This window comes from Mixophyes fleayi, chromosome 5, assembly GCF_038048845.1.
Source record: "Mixophyes fleayi isolate aMixFle1 chromosome 5, aMixFle1.hap1, whole genome shotgun sequence".
In the NCBI taxonomy this organism is placed as follows: Eukaryota; Metazoa; Chordata; class Amphibia; order Anura; family Limnodynastidae; genus Mixophyes; species Mixophyes fleayi.
The window spans coordinates 7,739,721-7,756,033 of NC_134406.1; the positions used below are offsets into that span (position 1 = coordinate 7,739,721).

Consider the following 16,313-nt stretch of genomic DNA (forward strand, 5'->3'; position numbering starts at 1 on the left):
TTCACAGGCTGTAGCATCATAGTCCACACTAAAAATTGACACAAATTCTAACACTGCACTAAGAAAAGTAATTTATCTCTTCTATTGTTTTATTGGACTATGACTACTATGTATAGTTTCTTTTTTTGAAGCGGGGTGCACCCACACATATATTGAAATTCAAAGAGGACAAAAAGAGAAGAAAATATGTATATATCAGGCACTCAATGACTTAAGTTATTTATTTATAATAAATAAAATATGCATTACGCTTTATTAATATACATTAAAAATGGGGAGTAATCATATCTCGCCCCCTTTTATAATTTTGAGCTAGCGAAATACTTAAAAAAAGATTGCTGAAAATACTATTGGATAATATGATATATTATATTATCATTATTTATGGATAATATTGGCTGTCAGTGTCGGGGGCACTGCCATGAGCATAAAGACACTGAATGAGTGGCATTTCGTCACTCACTTAGTGTTTTAGGTGCCCCCTTAACCCTGACATCCAATGAAATATATTTATTCTCCGCAACTGCATATAGACAAATGTCTAAAGGAAATCTCCAGCAAAGTATCTATAAAGACTATCACACAGATGTTATTAAAACGACTAAACACAATTTTGATCCTGTTCCAAATTATTTCATCTCAAAATATTTGGTGATCTGTATTTTCAGGACGGCTATTTCTTTTCCCAGTAAGATCGATCTACTCAATGTTTAAATCTTCAGCACCAGTGGAGCTACCGATATATTATTATGGTTTACCACCTGCTTCAGTTTAAAGGGTTGTGCACTTTGGGATAGCCCCCGTTGTACACCTGTGTAGAAGCCTCTCATCGTTGACTCTGGCCATAAAGCCACCCTATACTTGCTTTTCAGGTCTAGAAATCTACCGCCACGTATTTTGTTAGTGTATTCAAATTATAAATCTGAATTATGGTGAAATAAACTTTCAGGGTTATATTTTTCTAGTAGGGAGGAAAGGAGGGGGGGGGGGGGTCCTACCCAGTGGTCAAACTGGAAACTTAGAAATAGCAGTATGGAAAATGTAAGTGAATGCAATTTTCTAGTAATTATAAGTAGGAGAAGTGGGGGTATGGCATACCACCGTACACTGGTCCTGACTGGGTACAAATTCCATGGAGGTCACTATCTCTGAAGTTTTCTCACTGCTCCCTATTATTGCATAACATCTACATCTGCAGAACAACAGATTTATGTTCTGAAGATCTGCAAGGAATGGAAATTTCATATCTTCTAAACATGTCACCTGATTGGACTGTAACCTGAATCAACAAATCAGGAAACACATCCAACAATGGGCGAATTGCGTGGGAAGTTGTGGTTCTCCAGAGCTGGAACCTGTCAGGCCAGCGTGGCATGTCGTGCACGTGTGAGAATATTGAGTCATTACAGTATAACTGCATCTGTTCCAGGGGAGAAGCTCTCACAGTATTGATACTCAGGTGGAACACTTACAAAAGAGAAGGTGTTGTCCAAAGTAGACCAAAGTTCTCCCACTGTTGACCCACAGTTCCTCACATACATGTATACATCTAGTGAGCGATGGATGTGGTTGGGATGGTACCAACCCTAGTCAAGTCTGAAACATGTAGATCTCTCCACTTGAGAACGTGTCCTATATGAAGGAACACGTCCACATCATGGCTTGTGTGAAGCAGTTTAACTGCGCTCTTGTTAATGTTGGCTTTGATACTTCTGACTCCAGCACAAGCTAGAAAAGAGAGGTCAGATTGAGACACGATATGAATATAACCCATCGATCAGTAACTGCACGATGAAGACCTGGTTGGAGTCCCAGTGATCTAGTTAATGATTCGGGCTGGTCCTCCCCACCAGAGCTCCTTATCTCAACAATTCAGTCTTTGTGGCAACACCTGACATGAAATCAATGAACAACCTGTGAATTCCACTGGGAAAAAAATCTTTAACATTGTCTTCTAGACCCCGGGAGGATAAATAAACATGTTTGACACAGAAGGGTTAGCTTAGTACAATGGAGCGTAGATATCGTAAATAACACTTATAAATATAATATATATAATGATCTTGGTGGAGCGGACATCACCTTCATTCATGTTGTTATTGAAATGTGGTAAAAGCTGCTAGTTAAGAATTCTTGTGGAGCCCCAGCTCTACAGGACTCCATATAAATGGGAAAATAATTTACTAGAATAGTGGTGGATTAAGGCTCACACCTCCAAACTGAGTAAAACAAGTCAGGACATGCCTAGGCCACACCTCTGTCCAGCAGAGTATGGCCTCAATTTGTAGTGGTTATGTCCTTTTTTCCATGGTATGAAGACCAACCTTGGCCCTAGGTTCAACTCGAGCAATTGGAGTCCTCATTCACATTTTAGGGGAAGCTCAGTAATGCCAGTTCATTCACCTGTGTACTGAAACCCATTTGGGCTCACTGCATAAAGGGGCCTTGGGTGGAGTTAGACCGACGTTGCCGGACACTTAGGGACCGCACCTCATGCAACTGTGGTCATTCCTCCACTGCCCTTACTCTTCCACACGTATGTTTAACTGTACATTCAGACTAATTACAGGTAGGATTCTGCCCTGATGACAACATTTGCGCCAAGTTCCATTGTTACCAACCAGGTGGTGACTCTAATCTTGCCAATTGCTAAATATGGACCTGTTTATAGGAGGGATTGCCCAGGAATATGGTTTATGGTTTTCTGGAAAATAATACTGGTCTTCCAATCTCTGTTACGTTATGAATGTGAAGTTTCACTGGCACAGAGTTACATGCTTCCGGCCAGGCTGGCAATGTATGGTCAGACAGGAACCCTATGCATGAGGCTCTGGTTCCTAGTGAATTAACCGACTGTGCAGTCTGCATTGTGTGACTGGTGCACTTTAAACCTCCCTGGATTTTCTAGCAATTACGGTGTCAGGGTCAAACAACGACTGTATGTTTGGATTATACAACAATGAGAAATTACCTGCCATATATTTCCTGCTTCTATTATATGCAAAAATAGAAACGGGTTGTTATAAATCTAGTAATTGTTCTGTAAGATGATAATAATGGTGAGGAGATCACTCAGCATTTATAATCTCTGTGTAACCTAGCAAAGGAGAATGTTTATATCAGTTACCGGCACGTATTGCGGTACAGTCACCGTGTGTTGGTGAACAATATACCAGAGTTGTATCACGTACCTGTGTCTGTCTGCAACTATTTTCCAAGCACCATCTAAAGTGTGCACATTAATTCCAAGTACCCCCTAATAAGTATAAATGTACACAGAGCAACCCCTTATGTCTTTAGGAGTTTATTCTAACAGGCTAAAGAACCCCGTAAATCTGTCTTAGGTACCTCTGGGGGTGCACATATCATAGGTAGAGAAACCCTGGTTTATGCAACAGCTCAAATGTCACAACCTGTTGAACTCGAATCACTCTCAGCCACTGTCACCCTCACAACTAGCTGTGGTCAGGGTCTCATTTGTAGGACCCCCATGAGGGGGTCCAAGCAGCAGCAGAAGTGATTCCAATACACTTTATGTAACACTGGTAACCCAGGATCCTGTAGGCCTTCTTACCCAGATCTGCCTTCCATAGACTAGTGATGCTAATATCTGTAGACCGGTAAATTATATCTGTATAAATGGTGAGTTCTTAAATCATCTCTTACAATCTGTGAATGCTGAGGTTACCAATTCAGTGTTTCACTGGGAAACCATGTGTATTATATGGAATAATACACCGCTTACTGTGAATGATTATGTATATGAGACGTCACCTCGGAGATCATTTTCCTCTGATGAAATTACCGAACGGCAAAGAAACGCGTCAGCATTGATCTATAGCCCGTCTGTATTTCAATTTGGAGTGACCAGTGCTTCTCTTATGCCCGAGTGACTGGGATTCTGCGTGGTCCTATGGGGCCTATTTAAGAAGCTCCTAATCCCCCAAAATTGGCAGTTTTCGGGGGACAACCGCAATATTAAGGATTCCAGCTGTATATAACTAAAGGATCGTAGGGGATATCTCTGAACACTTTTCAGAAATGGTCACGATCATTGCGGTAAGGAATGAAAATGATTGTGCCAAAAATGTGGTTATTGTTAAATATGCCCCTATACCTATTAGTAAAATCGCGTCTGCTGCGGATCATGTGGGACGGATCATTGATCTGAAGTTGCGGTATCTATAGTGTCTGATTACTGCTCTTACTACCGCTGTGAATTTGGCCAGCTGCTTCTTCATCCGAAAATACTTTTTTGGCTTTTTTTTTAAGACTGTTGCAGGTCATTGATATTATTTGTTTTTGTTGTTCCAGCACTTTCATTTAATTTCTTCCCAGATTATTGTGTGTTCTTTTTTAGCACAGCATTGATGTTTTTTTATTTATACCTGAATTTATATAGTTCTATAGTAAATCACTGTTGTTTATATTTATTCAATCTGCGTTTAGACGACTTTCGGCTCTGTACTGTTGTTCTTCTTTATCATAGTTTGTTGTGCAGGGAGATCACTTGTCCCTTCTATAGCTGCTGGCGCTGCCTAACCCAACATTTGGGTATATGTAGTATCATTATTGTGTTGATTGTATTATTTATTTAATTTATTTAAATGAGTGTCATCTGATTATTGGGCCGCACGGTGCACCATTAGGAGGTTGTGTGTTTTTTTTTTGGTTTTATACCCATGTTACACGCCTGATACACGTGACGTCTACTTGTTTAGCTGTCTAGACCCCCTCAGCTCCGAAACATGTCATATTTTTGTGAAGTAGCCAGGTGAGGTCCTAGTTGGGACTGATGTGTATGTTGATGCGGCCAGATTGAATAAGGATTGATAAATTTATTGTCGCGGAAAAACCGTTAAAACAGTAATTTACTCGCTGGATTTCAGCTCGCAGCTCAGGGAGCTGCAAGCTGAAATCCAGCGAGAGATTACCGTATTAACGGTATTAGTTTTTCCGCACTCGAACTCGCGGACAATTGAATACCCCCCATTGTGTGATATGTGATATAGGACTATATGCAAATGTTTGAGTACTCCTGGTCCAATTACATGCTTCATACAATCTCTAGTAAAAGAATGAAACACTGTGCAGGGTACAAACCTTATGTATTTTAATACCCATTTTAATGCAGAATTACCACTTATGTATTTTACAGGTTTGAACAAAAGTTTTGGCAACCATCCTGCTGATCCCCGATAGCCATTAGTTGTGTCTGCTCGTTACTCGCACTTACTCTGGGTGGTGGTGCGTGAGGATCAATCAGAAGCCACAATTTACGTCATGTTTAAGTCTGTGTCATGTAGAGGTTTGGGACACCATTACCCGGAGTCCAAACTTTTGCAAAACCACCTTATACCAGAACGGTCTAATTTCCTTGTTGGTATTTGACTCTTGGAGCAGTAGGACACTCAATACTCAAACGCTTTGTCTCTGCACCTGAATCTGGTTGTGAAGGCCTGTTTGGACTTGTAGTTCCACAACGACTAGAGACCTTTAGGTTGCCTATTTCTGCTGCTATGAATACCTCAGTGGTAAATTAAAGCCATCACTGTAGACGCTGGACAGTGTCATGATGATGATAATGATGATCTGTCACGCAGAAGACCAAAGTGGTGTAGACCCCGGTGCCCAGGCCTGGATTTTTGGAAGGGCCCAATAGGACAAGGCTGACAAAATTATAGGAGGAGGACAGTCTGCCCCTTGTACATTTTCTTAGTTATTATAAGTGTCAGACAAAATTAAAAAAAGATACATTACCATTTAATTATGGGCACACATCATTATTATAATAATTACTGGTAGAATAAATGTATTATGGTGTATGGGGGGTAACATTAAGAAATGTATCTCTGCAGTGATGAGGAGAGAGGATCAGCAGCATACAAATTATTATTTTCCGTGCTTTTAGGGGCTGTCTAGTGTCCCCCAAATTTCTTGCAGGGTGGGGTGTACCTCTCTGTGAGTGTGATAGCCGGTCCTGAGTTATTTAAGCTTTTAGCTGCACATAGTCAGGGAAAGTAACAATGCGGCTCTATCTCCTGTATTTGGCAGTAGTCTCCCTGTCTATTTTCAGGATGGCCGCACAGCGTTACATATAGCCGCGGCTCACTCCAAAGAGGAGATTGTGAGACTTCTGCTGGCCAAGAAGGCGGAGCCGAATCTTCCTGGAGGGGTAAGTGCTCAGCTCTATGTTAACATTTCATTTCACGGACTTAAAATATTGCTTGGACAGTATCCTGAACTAACAACTTAATAACACAGTATATATAACAGTCATCTCCTTACTCAAAACCCCCCTCATTGCCCCAAACTTGCACCCAGCACCCTCTAAGCCAGTTCTCACGTACACCAATCGTTTCACCAATGGTCCTCTATGATTAGCAATCACAGAAGGTTGATCATTACACAAATCAATATACAAATTGTCCTGATACTTATAGAATCACCTAGGAGAGAAATAAAGTGTAACATGCCGGAAATTGTTTTGGAGAATTCACTCAGTGATACGTGACTCTTAATAAGAATGGTGATTAAAAAGTAACTTATTAGTGATGTGAAGATACGTCTGGTGGTGAATACGGGTCTACGTCCGCTCTGCTCTAACAGACAATACACTGCTGGATACCTTCAATATATATGTGGAATATAAAGTTCCCTGGAACACACAGAAAATAAAAAGTATTCAATTATTGTCACCTGTTAATAATATTGGGCCTGATTCATTAAGGAAAGTTAAGTAAAAAATTGAGTAAGTTTTCTTACTCAAGCTTTCTGGACAAAACCATGTTACAATGCAAGGGGTGCAAATTAGTTTATTATTTTGCACATAAGTCAAATACTGACTGTTTTTTCATGTATCACAGAAATACTTAATAGCTTATTTGTACACTGAAATCTAAAGTTGATCTAGAACATGCTCTTCCCCAAATATAAATCTGTTCTCACATTTTAAATTTATCTCCTCCTCCAATGCAACATGGTTTTGCCTTACTTACTTACTTCTGCTTAACTTTCCTTAATGAATCAGGCCCATAGTCATTAAGGAAAAAATAAAATGTTTTCTTCATGAAATACATTTTTCAGGATGTTACTTATGTGCACTGCACATAAAATGCATTTTTACAGTTGCTCTCATCACTGTCACTCGGCACTCACACCTGGGGGTAATTGTATCAAGCTGCGAGTTTCCCGCGGGATTGAAAAGTGGAGATGTTGCCTATAGCAACCAATCTGCTGTCATTTTGTAGAATGTACAAATGTACGAAATAAATGATAGCTAGAATCTGATTGGTTGCTATAGGCAACATCTCCACTTTTCAAACCCGCTGGAAACTCGCAGCTTGATACATTTACCCCCCGACCTGTAGCTGGTGTAAGTGATACAACTGAAAACACATACCTCAGCGATGCCCAAACTTTGAAACAGATGATGCATTCCAGAGGCGGAACTAGTGAGCTGTGGATCCCGGTGTAGGGAAGCGGGGAGAAGAGAGCCAGGGTCCACAGCTCACTAGTTCCCATGGCAGCGGGCCCCATTACCTCCATGGGCCCCGGTGCACCGTACCTGTTGCACCAACTGTAGTTCCACCACTGCTGCATGCGTGCGCTTCAGCTTGGCGCGCCCTTACTGTACCTTAACAACGCGCATACGACCCTCCCTGTTCCGCCCATGAAATCGTAGGCTGTTGTAAGTGTGCTTTGTGCTCAAAGATGAATTGCTCACATTTGCATCCTCCGTTATAACGTATAGTCCGTTTCTGGTCCTGCGCAGAACTATTTAAAGCAAAAAATGTCGACATTTATGTTTCTTAATGAATCAGTCCCAATATGATTTCAGTGGTGATAAAGTTTGATCTACATGATATTAGTAACTGACTACAATGAATAATGATTTACTGTCTGAATTGTGGACCTCAGTCCCTGCCCCTGTGCAGTTTATCATTACCCACCTATTGGGGGAGGAACCCGGAGCACTTGGAGGAAACATAGAACATACAAACTCCACACTGATAGGGAGCTGGTCGGATCATTATGGGTATATAAAACATTGTGTGTTGTCTTCTATGTTAAAATATTTTTTGTCCCCCAGCCCAAGGACCAGCTGCCTCTCCATTACACCGCACAGCGTCTCAACGGTGCAATCAGTGTCATCCAAACATTACTAAAAGCATCACAAAAGGACGCCAGGCTCACCCAGGATAAGGTATGGTGATACATAGATGGATTAAAACTACATAGGAGAGAGCCGGTGACTCTGGTTAGGAGAGAGCAGGTGACCCTGGTTAGGAGAGAGCAGGTGACTCTGGGTAGGAGAGAGCAGGTGACCCTGGTTAGGAGAGAGCAGGTGACCCTGGTTAGGAGAGAGCAGGTGACCCTGGTTAGGAGAGAGCAGGTGACCCTGGTTAGGAAAGAGCAGGTGACTCTGGTTAGGAGAGAGCAGGTGACCCTGGTTAGGAGAGAGCAGGTGACCCTGGTTAGGAGAGAGCAGTTGACTCTGGTTAGGAGAGAGCAGGTGACTCTGGTTAGGAGAGAGCAGGTGACCCTGGTTAGGAGAGAGCAGATGACCCTGGTTAGGAGAGAGCAGGTGACTCTGGTTAGGAGAGAGCAGGTGACTCTGGTTAGGAGAGAGCAGGTGACTATGGTTAGGAGAGAGCAGGTGACTCTGGTTAGGAGAGAGCAGGTGACTCTGGTTAGGAGAGAGCAGGTGACTCTGATTAGGAGAGAGCAGGTGACTCTGGTTAGGAGAGAGCAGGTGACTCCGGTTAGGAGAGAGCAGATGACCCTGGTTAGGAGAGAGCAGGTGACTCTGGTTAGGAGAGAGCAGGTGACTCTGGTTAGGAGAGAGCAGGTGACTCTGGGTAGGAGAGAGCAGGTGACTCTGGGTAGGAGAGAGCAGGTGACTCTGGGTAGGAGAGAGCCGGTGACCCTGGTTAGGAGAGAGCAGGTGACCCTGGTTAGGAAAGAGCAGGTGACTCTGGTTAGGAGAGAGCAGGTGACTCTGGGTAGGAGAGAGCAGGTGACTCTGGTTAGGAGAGAGCAGGTGACTCTGGTTAGGAGAGAGCAGGTGACTCTGGTTAGGAGAGAGCAGGTGACCCTGGGTAGGAGAGAGCAGGTGACTCTGGTTAGGAGAGAGCAGGTGACTCTGGTTAGGAGAGAGCAGGTGACCCTGGTTAGGAGAGAGCAGATGACCCTGGTTAGGAGAGAGCAGGTGACTCTGGGTAGGAGAGAGCAGGTGACTCTGGTTAGGAGAGAGCAGGTGACTCTGGGTAGGAGAGAGCAGGTGACTCTGGGTAGTAGAGAGCAGGTGACTCTGGGTAGGAGAGAGCAGGTGACCCTGGTTAGGAGAGAGCAGGTGACTCTGGTTAGGAGAGAGCAGGTGACTCTGGGTAGGAGAGAACAGGTGACTCTGGGTAGGAGAGAGCAGGTGACCCTGGGTAGGAGAGAGCAGGTGACTCTGGGTAGTAGAGAGCAGGTGACTCTGGGTAGGAGAGAGCAGGTGACCCTGGTTAGGAAAGAGCAGGTGATATATTAATGTTATTTTCAGATGAATCAGTCTAACTGGTAACATTGTTTCCATCCCCAGGATGGCTGTGTCCCTTTGTTCATAGCAGTTGAGTCCGGTAATCTTGGTATATGTAAGGAGCTGCTATCGTCTCACAGTGATGCCCAACTGAAGACTACGAGCAAGGTACGGCAGCCAGATCTTATCATTATCTGGGGATATAAGACTGGAGATGTTTACACTAACAGTATTCTGTGTGTGGATAGTCCTGATTGATATCTCTGGGTACAAAACAAAATCTGGATCAACTAATAAGAGAACGATAATAAAACTTCAATATGTTGTGGCCTATTTATCTATCCCACACATACGTGGCTGATACCCACTCCGTGTAACTGGTTTCACCAATAATATACACAGTAACCTTATATATGTATGTGGGGGGTGGACGGTGGACCCCCTTGTGATTTCTCAATGCCCAAAAAATACTTTACTTTTATGACACTTTCCTTTAACTTGTAAAAAAAAACAGCTCAGTACATCTATGTTTGTCATGTAATATGTTGTTATCTACTAGAGACTGTATTCTAGATCTCCGCCAATCCAGTTACCCAGCCCAATAAATAACTAATAATTAATGGTTACAATACCTGGGGGTATATTTACTAAACTGTGGGTTTGAAAAAGTGGAGATGTTGCCTGTAGCAACCAATCAGATTCTAGCTGTCATTTATTTAGTACATTCTGCAAAATGACAGCTAGAATCTGATTGGTTGCTATAGGCAACATCTCCACTTTTTCAAACCCACAGTTTAGTAAATATACCCCCTGGTGTGCTTCCTCTGCCATCCTCTATATCTATTGGGTTTTGTTTTTCTAAGATGTGCCTTGAGGTGCAACTCCATTAAAACTTTCATTAATCCGACCCTTCCTAAAAAGTGCAGACTGTACCACCAGTGAGCCGTGACCTAGTGTTCCTGCACCAGATGCTCTGAAGTCTTATGAACTGATACAATGTTTGTGCTACATTGTAATAATCACAATACAAGGTATGACTGATGTCACCAGGCTTTAACATGTCATTATACCGTCAATAACAGAAAGATGGCGACTCTGCACTTCACGCCTGTTGTAGAAAGCGCAACGCGGAAGTTGCTAAACTGCTGGTGGAATATGGAGCCCCCGTAGACTGTCAGAATGTGAGTACCAACATGGCTGCCGTCTTGGGCAGTTCACTAACATTTTCTAGATGTTGTGTTGGCTACAGGCAGTCAGTACGGGGTTGGAAACCATGTTTTAGACAAGGTTGTGTTTATGGTTTGGATATTTTCCTACACAAGGCAGAAATCCCAAATAACTGATAAAAGAAAACAAAGACTTCCCCTCCACAGCAAAGGTAAATACAATGTCAAACATCAAGTTCTATCAAGGGATGGAAACTTTTACATTTAGATTTGTCACTGTTATTAGGAACTCTTTTCATTATGCAACTTGTATTTGAGATATAAAGCCGCCCTTTAATTCACCAGCGGTAGTCACGCTATGCTTTGTTCTATAGGGGGAAGGACAGACGCCCTTACACGTCGCAGCTTGGGAAGGTGATGAAGTCACTGTGAAGTTATTGCATCAATACAAAGCTAACCCCAACATTACAGACACGGTAATCTCCAAATCCGGGATCAATCAATCAGATGTGCAAGATTTTATTTCACTCATTTCTTTAGAGACTTTTATAAATCTCCTTAATTACAGAACCATTATTGGTAAAAACAGCTCATTACGTATATGTCTATCATGTAATGTGTTGTTATCTACTAGAGACTGTATTCTAGATCTCCGCCAATCCAGTTACAGTTACCCAGCCCAATAAAGAACTGATAATTAATGGTTACAATACCTGGGGGTATATTTACTAAACTGCTGGTTTTGAAAAAGTGGAGATGTTGTCTATAGCAACCAATCAGATTCTGGGGCCTGATTCATTAAGGATCTCAACTTAAAAAACTTCTTATTTCAGTCTCCTGGACAAAACCATGTTACAATACAAGGGGTTTTCTGTTTTGCACATAAGTTAAATAATGACTGTTTTTTCATGTAGCACACAAATACTTGATAGCTTATTTGTACACTGAAATTTAAAGTTGATCTTTGTGTGCTACATGAAAAAACAGTCAGTATTTAACTTATGTGCAAAACAGAATACTAATTTGCACCCCTTGCATTGTAACATGATTTTGTCCAGGAGACTGAAATAAGAAGTTTTTTAAGTTAAGAACCTTAATGAATTAGGCCCCTAGTTATCATTTATTTAGTACATTCTGCAAAATAACAGCGAGAATCTGATTGGTTGCTATAGGCAACATCTCCACTTTTTCAAACCCACAATTTAGTAAATATATCCCCTGGTGAATAATGTTGATATAATAAATTATGTTTAACTATTATTTGAATTCTTTATTTATAAAATGCGGCACTGTATAATGTGAGACCACCTGCACGCTTTGAGATGAAAAGTACGGACAAGGTAACAAAAAAAAATCTGACAATTATTTCTTAAATCTTTGAATTCCCTCTTCGGAATAGAATGACCTGCAAAACATTTTTCATTTTATTCTCAGCAAAATTGTTGAGCAGGTTGGAGACCCTCATAGCTAGTACTGGTGATGTGAACTGAATGGGGGAAAAAAGACATATTGTCAGGTTTTGTTATTTACTAAACATCAAATATACAGAACGGTTTTAAGAAAAACAGACCATTCTGTGCAGAGCTGTACTATGAAATGTCTATAAATGGCTCCTCCTAGTGGACATTTACAAAACTACACCCTAAAATTCTAAAACAGCAAAAAGTAATTATTACCGTTTACCTGACATGCAGCTTTATCGTATTTCAATAGGTACATTTTTAACAACTTGTACTGGTTATCTCTGTAAAGTTAAATAATCATATAATTATTAACCACTGTGGTCCATATTATTATTATTTTAACTTAGGGGCAGAACTATACCATTGCTTGTTGTTAATCGTTGACCTTTGCAAAAGTAAAGTCTTTAAAAATAAACAAAAAAACTTAGGGGCCCTGTAGTATATTACATATATTACAAAATATTTTTATATATATTAGAGATGTTCACTGACCCCCGTGTTCTGGTTTTTGTTTTGGATCTGGATTATCTTTGTGTTTTTGTTTTGGTAAAACCACCCTTGTGTGTTTTGGTTTTGGTTTTGGATCCCATTTTTTTTTCTAAAATCCCTATTTGTTTTGCTTTTTTTCCCCCCTACATTATTATTAACCTCAATAACACTAATTTCAAGTTATTTGCAGTCAATTTTGACCACCTCACAGGTTACAATATTATTTTCATACACTTTCAAACAAATACTGCAGATTTAGAAGACCAAGCCTGCCAGACCTATTATTTCTATTTCAGCAATGACATCTAGCAATGGAGCAATGGAGCAATGGAGCTCTGCTGAATATCACTGGAGACTTTGAAGAACACTGTTACCCCTTCTCTTTCTATTCTACCTATGACGCTGCCCAACTGCTCTACAGAGTGCCAAGAACTGTGCTACCCCTTCTGTGTCCCTCTGTGAAATGGCGCTGGATCGCCATAGAGGGTACTTATAGAATCCAAAGCTCGCGAGATCAGAGATCCAACAATGTAACGTTAATGTTTTGCCTCATTTTCAATTCCGAGGGCACGCGACAGTACCAAGCCGGCTCGGCTCTGTACTCGGATCTGCTAAGTATGGGTGTGTTCGGTTCTCAGGGAACTGAGCCTGAGCATCTCTAATATATATACAGTATATATACATACACACACACACACACATGCGGTATATATATTGTATGTTTATTTTCCAGATCAATACAACCACTGCACCGGCAAAATGATTATAGCATTTAAACAGGAATTTGCAGGCGATTGAGACATTTATCATATTCTGTCACTGATCACCGTGTGCAATGCATATATATTATATAGCATTTCAAGTTTTAATTTGTATGTATATGTTTGCTAGAATACATAGACTGGAAAGACATTGCCCCAAATCCATATCAGATTAAAGGACACTCTCTAACCCAAATTCCCTACTGTATGCAGAAACTGCAACTCTCCAAGTGACTGTCCCTCTTGGGTCTATCCATGGGATCCGTAGCGCCATGGGATCCGTAGCGCCATGGGGATCCGTAACGCGTCAGAGCGTTGTCACAATATGATGTCATCTGGATGGCTGACCTGTGCATCAATGGGTGACAGTATCTTAAAAGATGGACAGGGAAGAATAGGAGCCTATTGCTAGTTTATTACCCACTACCAAAGATGTTCTTGCCCTGTCCATCACTGGATCTGCAGTGCACTAATTACTTTACAACTAATTAACAATCTGACACGTGTCTGATTGTATACCAGATCGTCATACCTTCTACTGAGTACAATTACAGGTTATAGGTTTCAATATGCAGCCAACACGGCAGAGACCTACAAAGGTACGGCTTTTGGTTGGGGTTCTCCCTTACCACTGAGCAAATGTTGAGATAGATTTACTGAACCTTTTAAAAAGGAAAAGTGGAAGTGTTGCCCATAGCAACCATTCAGATTCTAGCTATTATGTATCTATACATTCTAGAAAATGACAGCCAGGATCAGATTGGTTGCTATAGGCAACACTTTCACTTTTCCTTTGTAGAAAGTTTAGTGAATCTTTCCCAATTTCCTCTACATCTATAATTATTCACTTGCTCCTGGATATGAAAGGTGTTTATAATTACAAGTCTAAGTACATAAAAGAGAACATTCAGACAAGATCCTGTTGGCTCCTCTCAGATATTTTTATTCTATTCTGTATCTTACAGATGGACAGGTCTCCTCTGCATGTTGCGGCAGAACGAGGACACACCGCTCTTGTTGAAATTCTCACCGAGAAGTTCCGGGCCAACGTTTTGGCCCGTACTAAGGCAGGTATTTTCTTAACGAGAATTATGCAATTGGCGATCTAATTAGACATATCCAAAAATCCATTGTAAAATTAACGTCATATTCTCTGGAGTGTGCATGCCGGAATTTCTGTTCAGCTTTGGAACATGCAGTGCAGGTTTTCAGATTTGTTCATGTTTTGTTTAACAACGTGTTAGTTTTGCTCGATAAACCAAGGCTCAGATTTGGGTCCACTTTGGCCACCTATGTCCAATGGGCAGATAATATCACCCTGCACTTGCCACATACCTGCCAATTAAACGTAATGATGATGTCATAGGGCAGATCTGATCATTTTCTGGCACAATCAAAGTGAACTATTGACTTTGTTAGTGGTTAGTGCTGTTGTCTCACAGGGGTCATGGGTTCGATTCCAGCCAGGACAATTTATTTATAGAAAGAAGGGACAGTTAAAACAAATGGCAGACAAAATCAACATTTATAAAGGTTGTAACTAGAGCTGTTATAATGATACTCTCGCTTGCACCGCGCTCCTCTGTCACTCTCGTCTGACTGCGCTACTTATCGTTCATAAACGCTGCACAGTCCAATTTCCAGCAAACATTGATGTTGAAATCTGCTGCACTTAAGAGCTTCAATTTAAGGGGTCTATTTATCATTGCGCCTGTGGGGCGGAGGTAACTATCATTATGTATAATGAAGTACTGGCACTATTTATTATTCCTGGGGCTGCTCTACTAGCTCCAGCGAAAACCCCACCCTTGGCGTTGGTCCCCAGCAGCTTAACATTGTGGTTTCAAGGAGAAAGCAATATTGAGCTTACACGGCTAACGTCCGCGCCTCTCCAGCTTCACCGGGTGCTATAAACAAGGTAAGTTAGCGCCGTTCTGAGATGAGGTTAGTTTGCAGCTAAAAGCAAAAGGAGAAAACAGCAAAGTTGGAGACACCCTTTAAATGCGCCATCTCCACTCCTTTATCTCATTTAATTATTCTACCTCACTAAATAAAACATTGTTTAAGTACAAAACTAGATACACTTGTATACCTAAGTGGTACTTGGCAAGTAGTACCCCTGATCCGCCCAACTTTGCTCGCTGGCTGGTGAAAACGTTTGCTCCACGGAAGAAACCACGTTCTGCTTCCAAAAATGTATGCGCTTCTGCATAAAAACAAGTGCAATTGTGCAAAAAAATGCAAGTGACACCACAAAAGAGCATTCTGTGCTTGGTTGTACAACTTACTGGAACAACAGATACTGGAAATAAAAGTTCTGTCTGAAATCACCTGTTGAAATCTCAGGAACAGGTGGTTGCTGCCATTTGACAGACAGGTTGTGAGTAAATGGCGTTCCTTGCCAACATCTGTCACCGTTGAAGCAATCGGTGAAGTCCATAATTTGTCTTCATGGTTACAGATATTGCTTATGAAGGTCAGGTATTTACAAACTACCTGTCAAATAGCAGCACCAGTAGTGTGTTTCTGAGATTTCAACGGGTAAGGCTCCTCAATCATCAGGAGATATTCTATTGAGCTGTAGTCCTCAGTATTATGGTTATAATTAGATAATTAGATTTCCACTTTAGGACACAATAATCTTCACACGTTCTCATACTCTGCATCTTCTCATTATTGTTAGGATGGGGACACCCTCCTGCACATCGCCTCCCAATGTGGACACCCGGAAACAGCGCTGGCGTTTTTGAAAAAGGGGGTTCTCCTGCATATGCCCAATAAGGTATGTCTGTTAGTACAGGGGGCAGTAACGAGGAATTACTGGGTCCCACAGCAGAGACCCTGACTACAGGTCCATAGAGTCCGACACCCAGTTTGTTATGTGTTATGTGTTTATTGGTTAAACAATGTC

At 41.4% G+C, this 16,313-nt stretch overlaps 1 protein-coding gene across 1 annotated transcript in view; it reads left to right on the top strand.

The window, feature by feature from the left end:
• LOC142158058 (uncharacterized) overlaps positions 1 to 16,313 on the top strand; it is a 72,845-nt gene that overhangs the window by 8,003 nt on the left and 48,529 nt on the right. Inside the window, exons 2-8 of the mRNA XM_075211657.1 lie at positions 6,077 to 6,175; positions 8,093 to 8,206; positions 9,587 to 9,691; positions 10,606 to 10,704; positions 11,064 to 11,165; positions 14,368 to 14,469; positions 16,086 to 16,184. Coding sequence (XP_075067758.1) covers positions 6,077 to 6,175; positions 8,093 to 8,206; positions 9,587 to 9,691; positions 10,606 to 10,704; positions 11,064 to 11,165; positions 14,368 to 14,469; positions 16,086 to 16,184 — 720 coding nt within the window. The remainder of the gene's footprint in view (positions 1 to 6,076; positions 6,176 to 8,092; positions 8,207 to 9,586; positions 9,692 to 10,605; positions 10,705 to 11,063; positions 11,166 to 14,367; positions 14,470 to 16,085; positions 16,185 to 16,313) is intronic.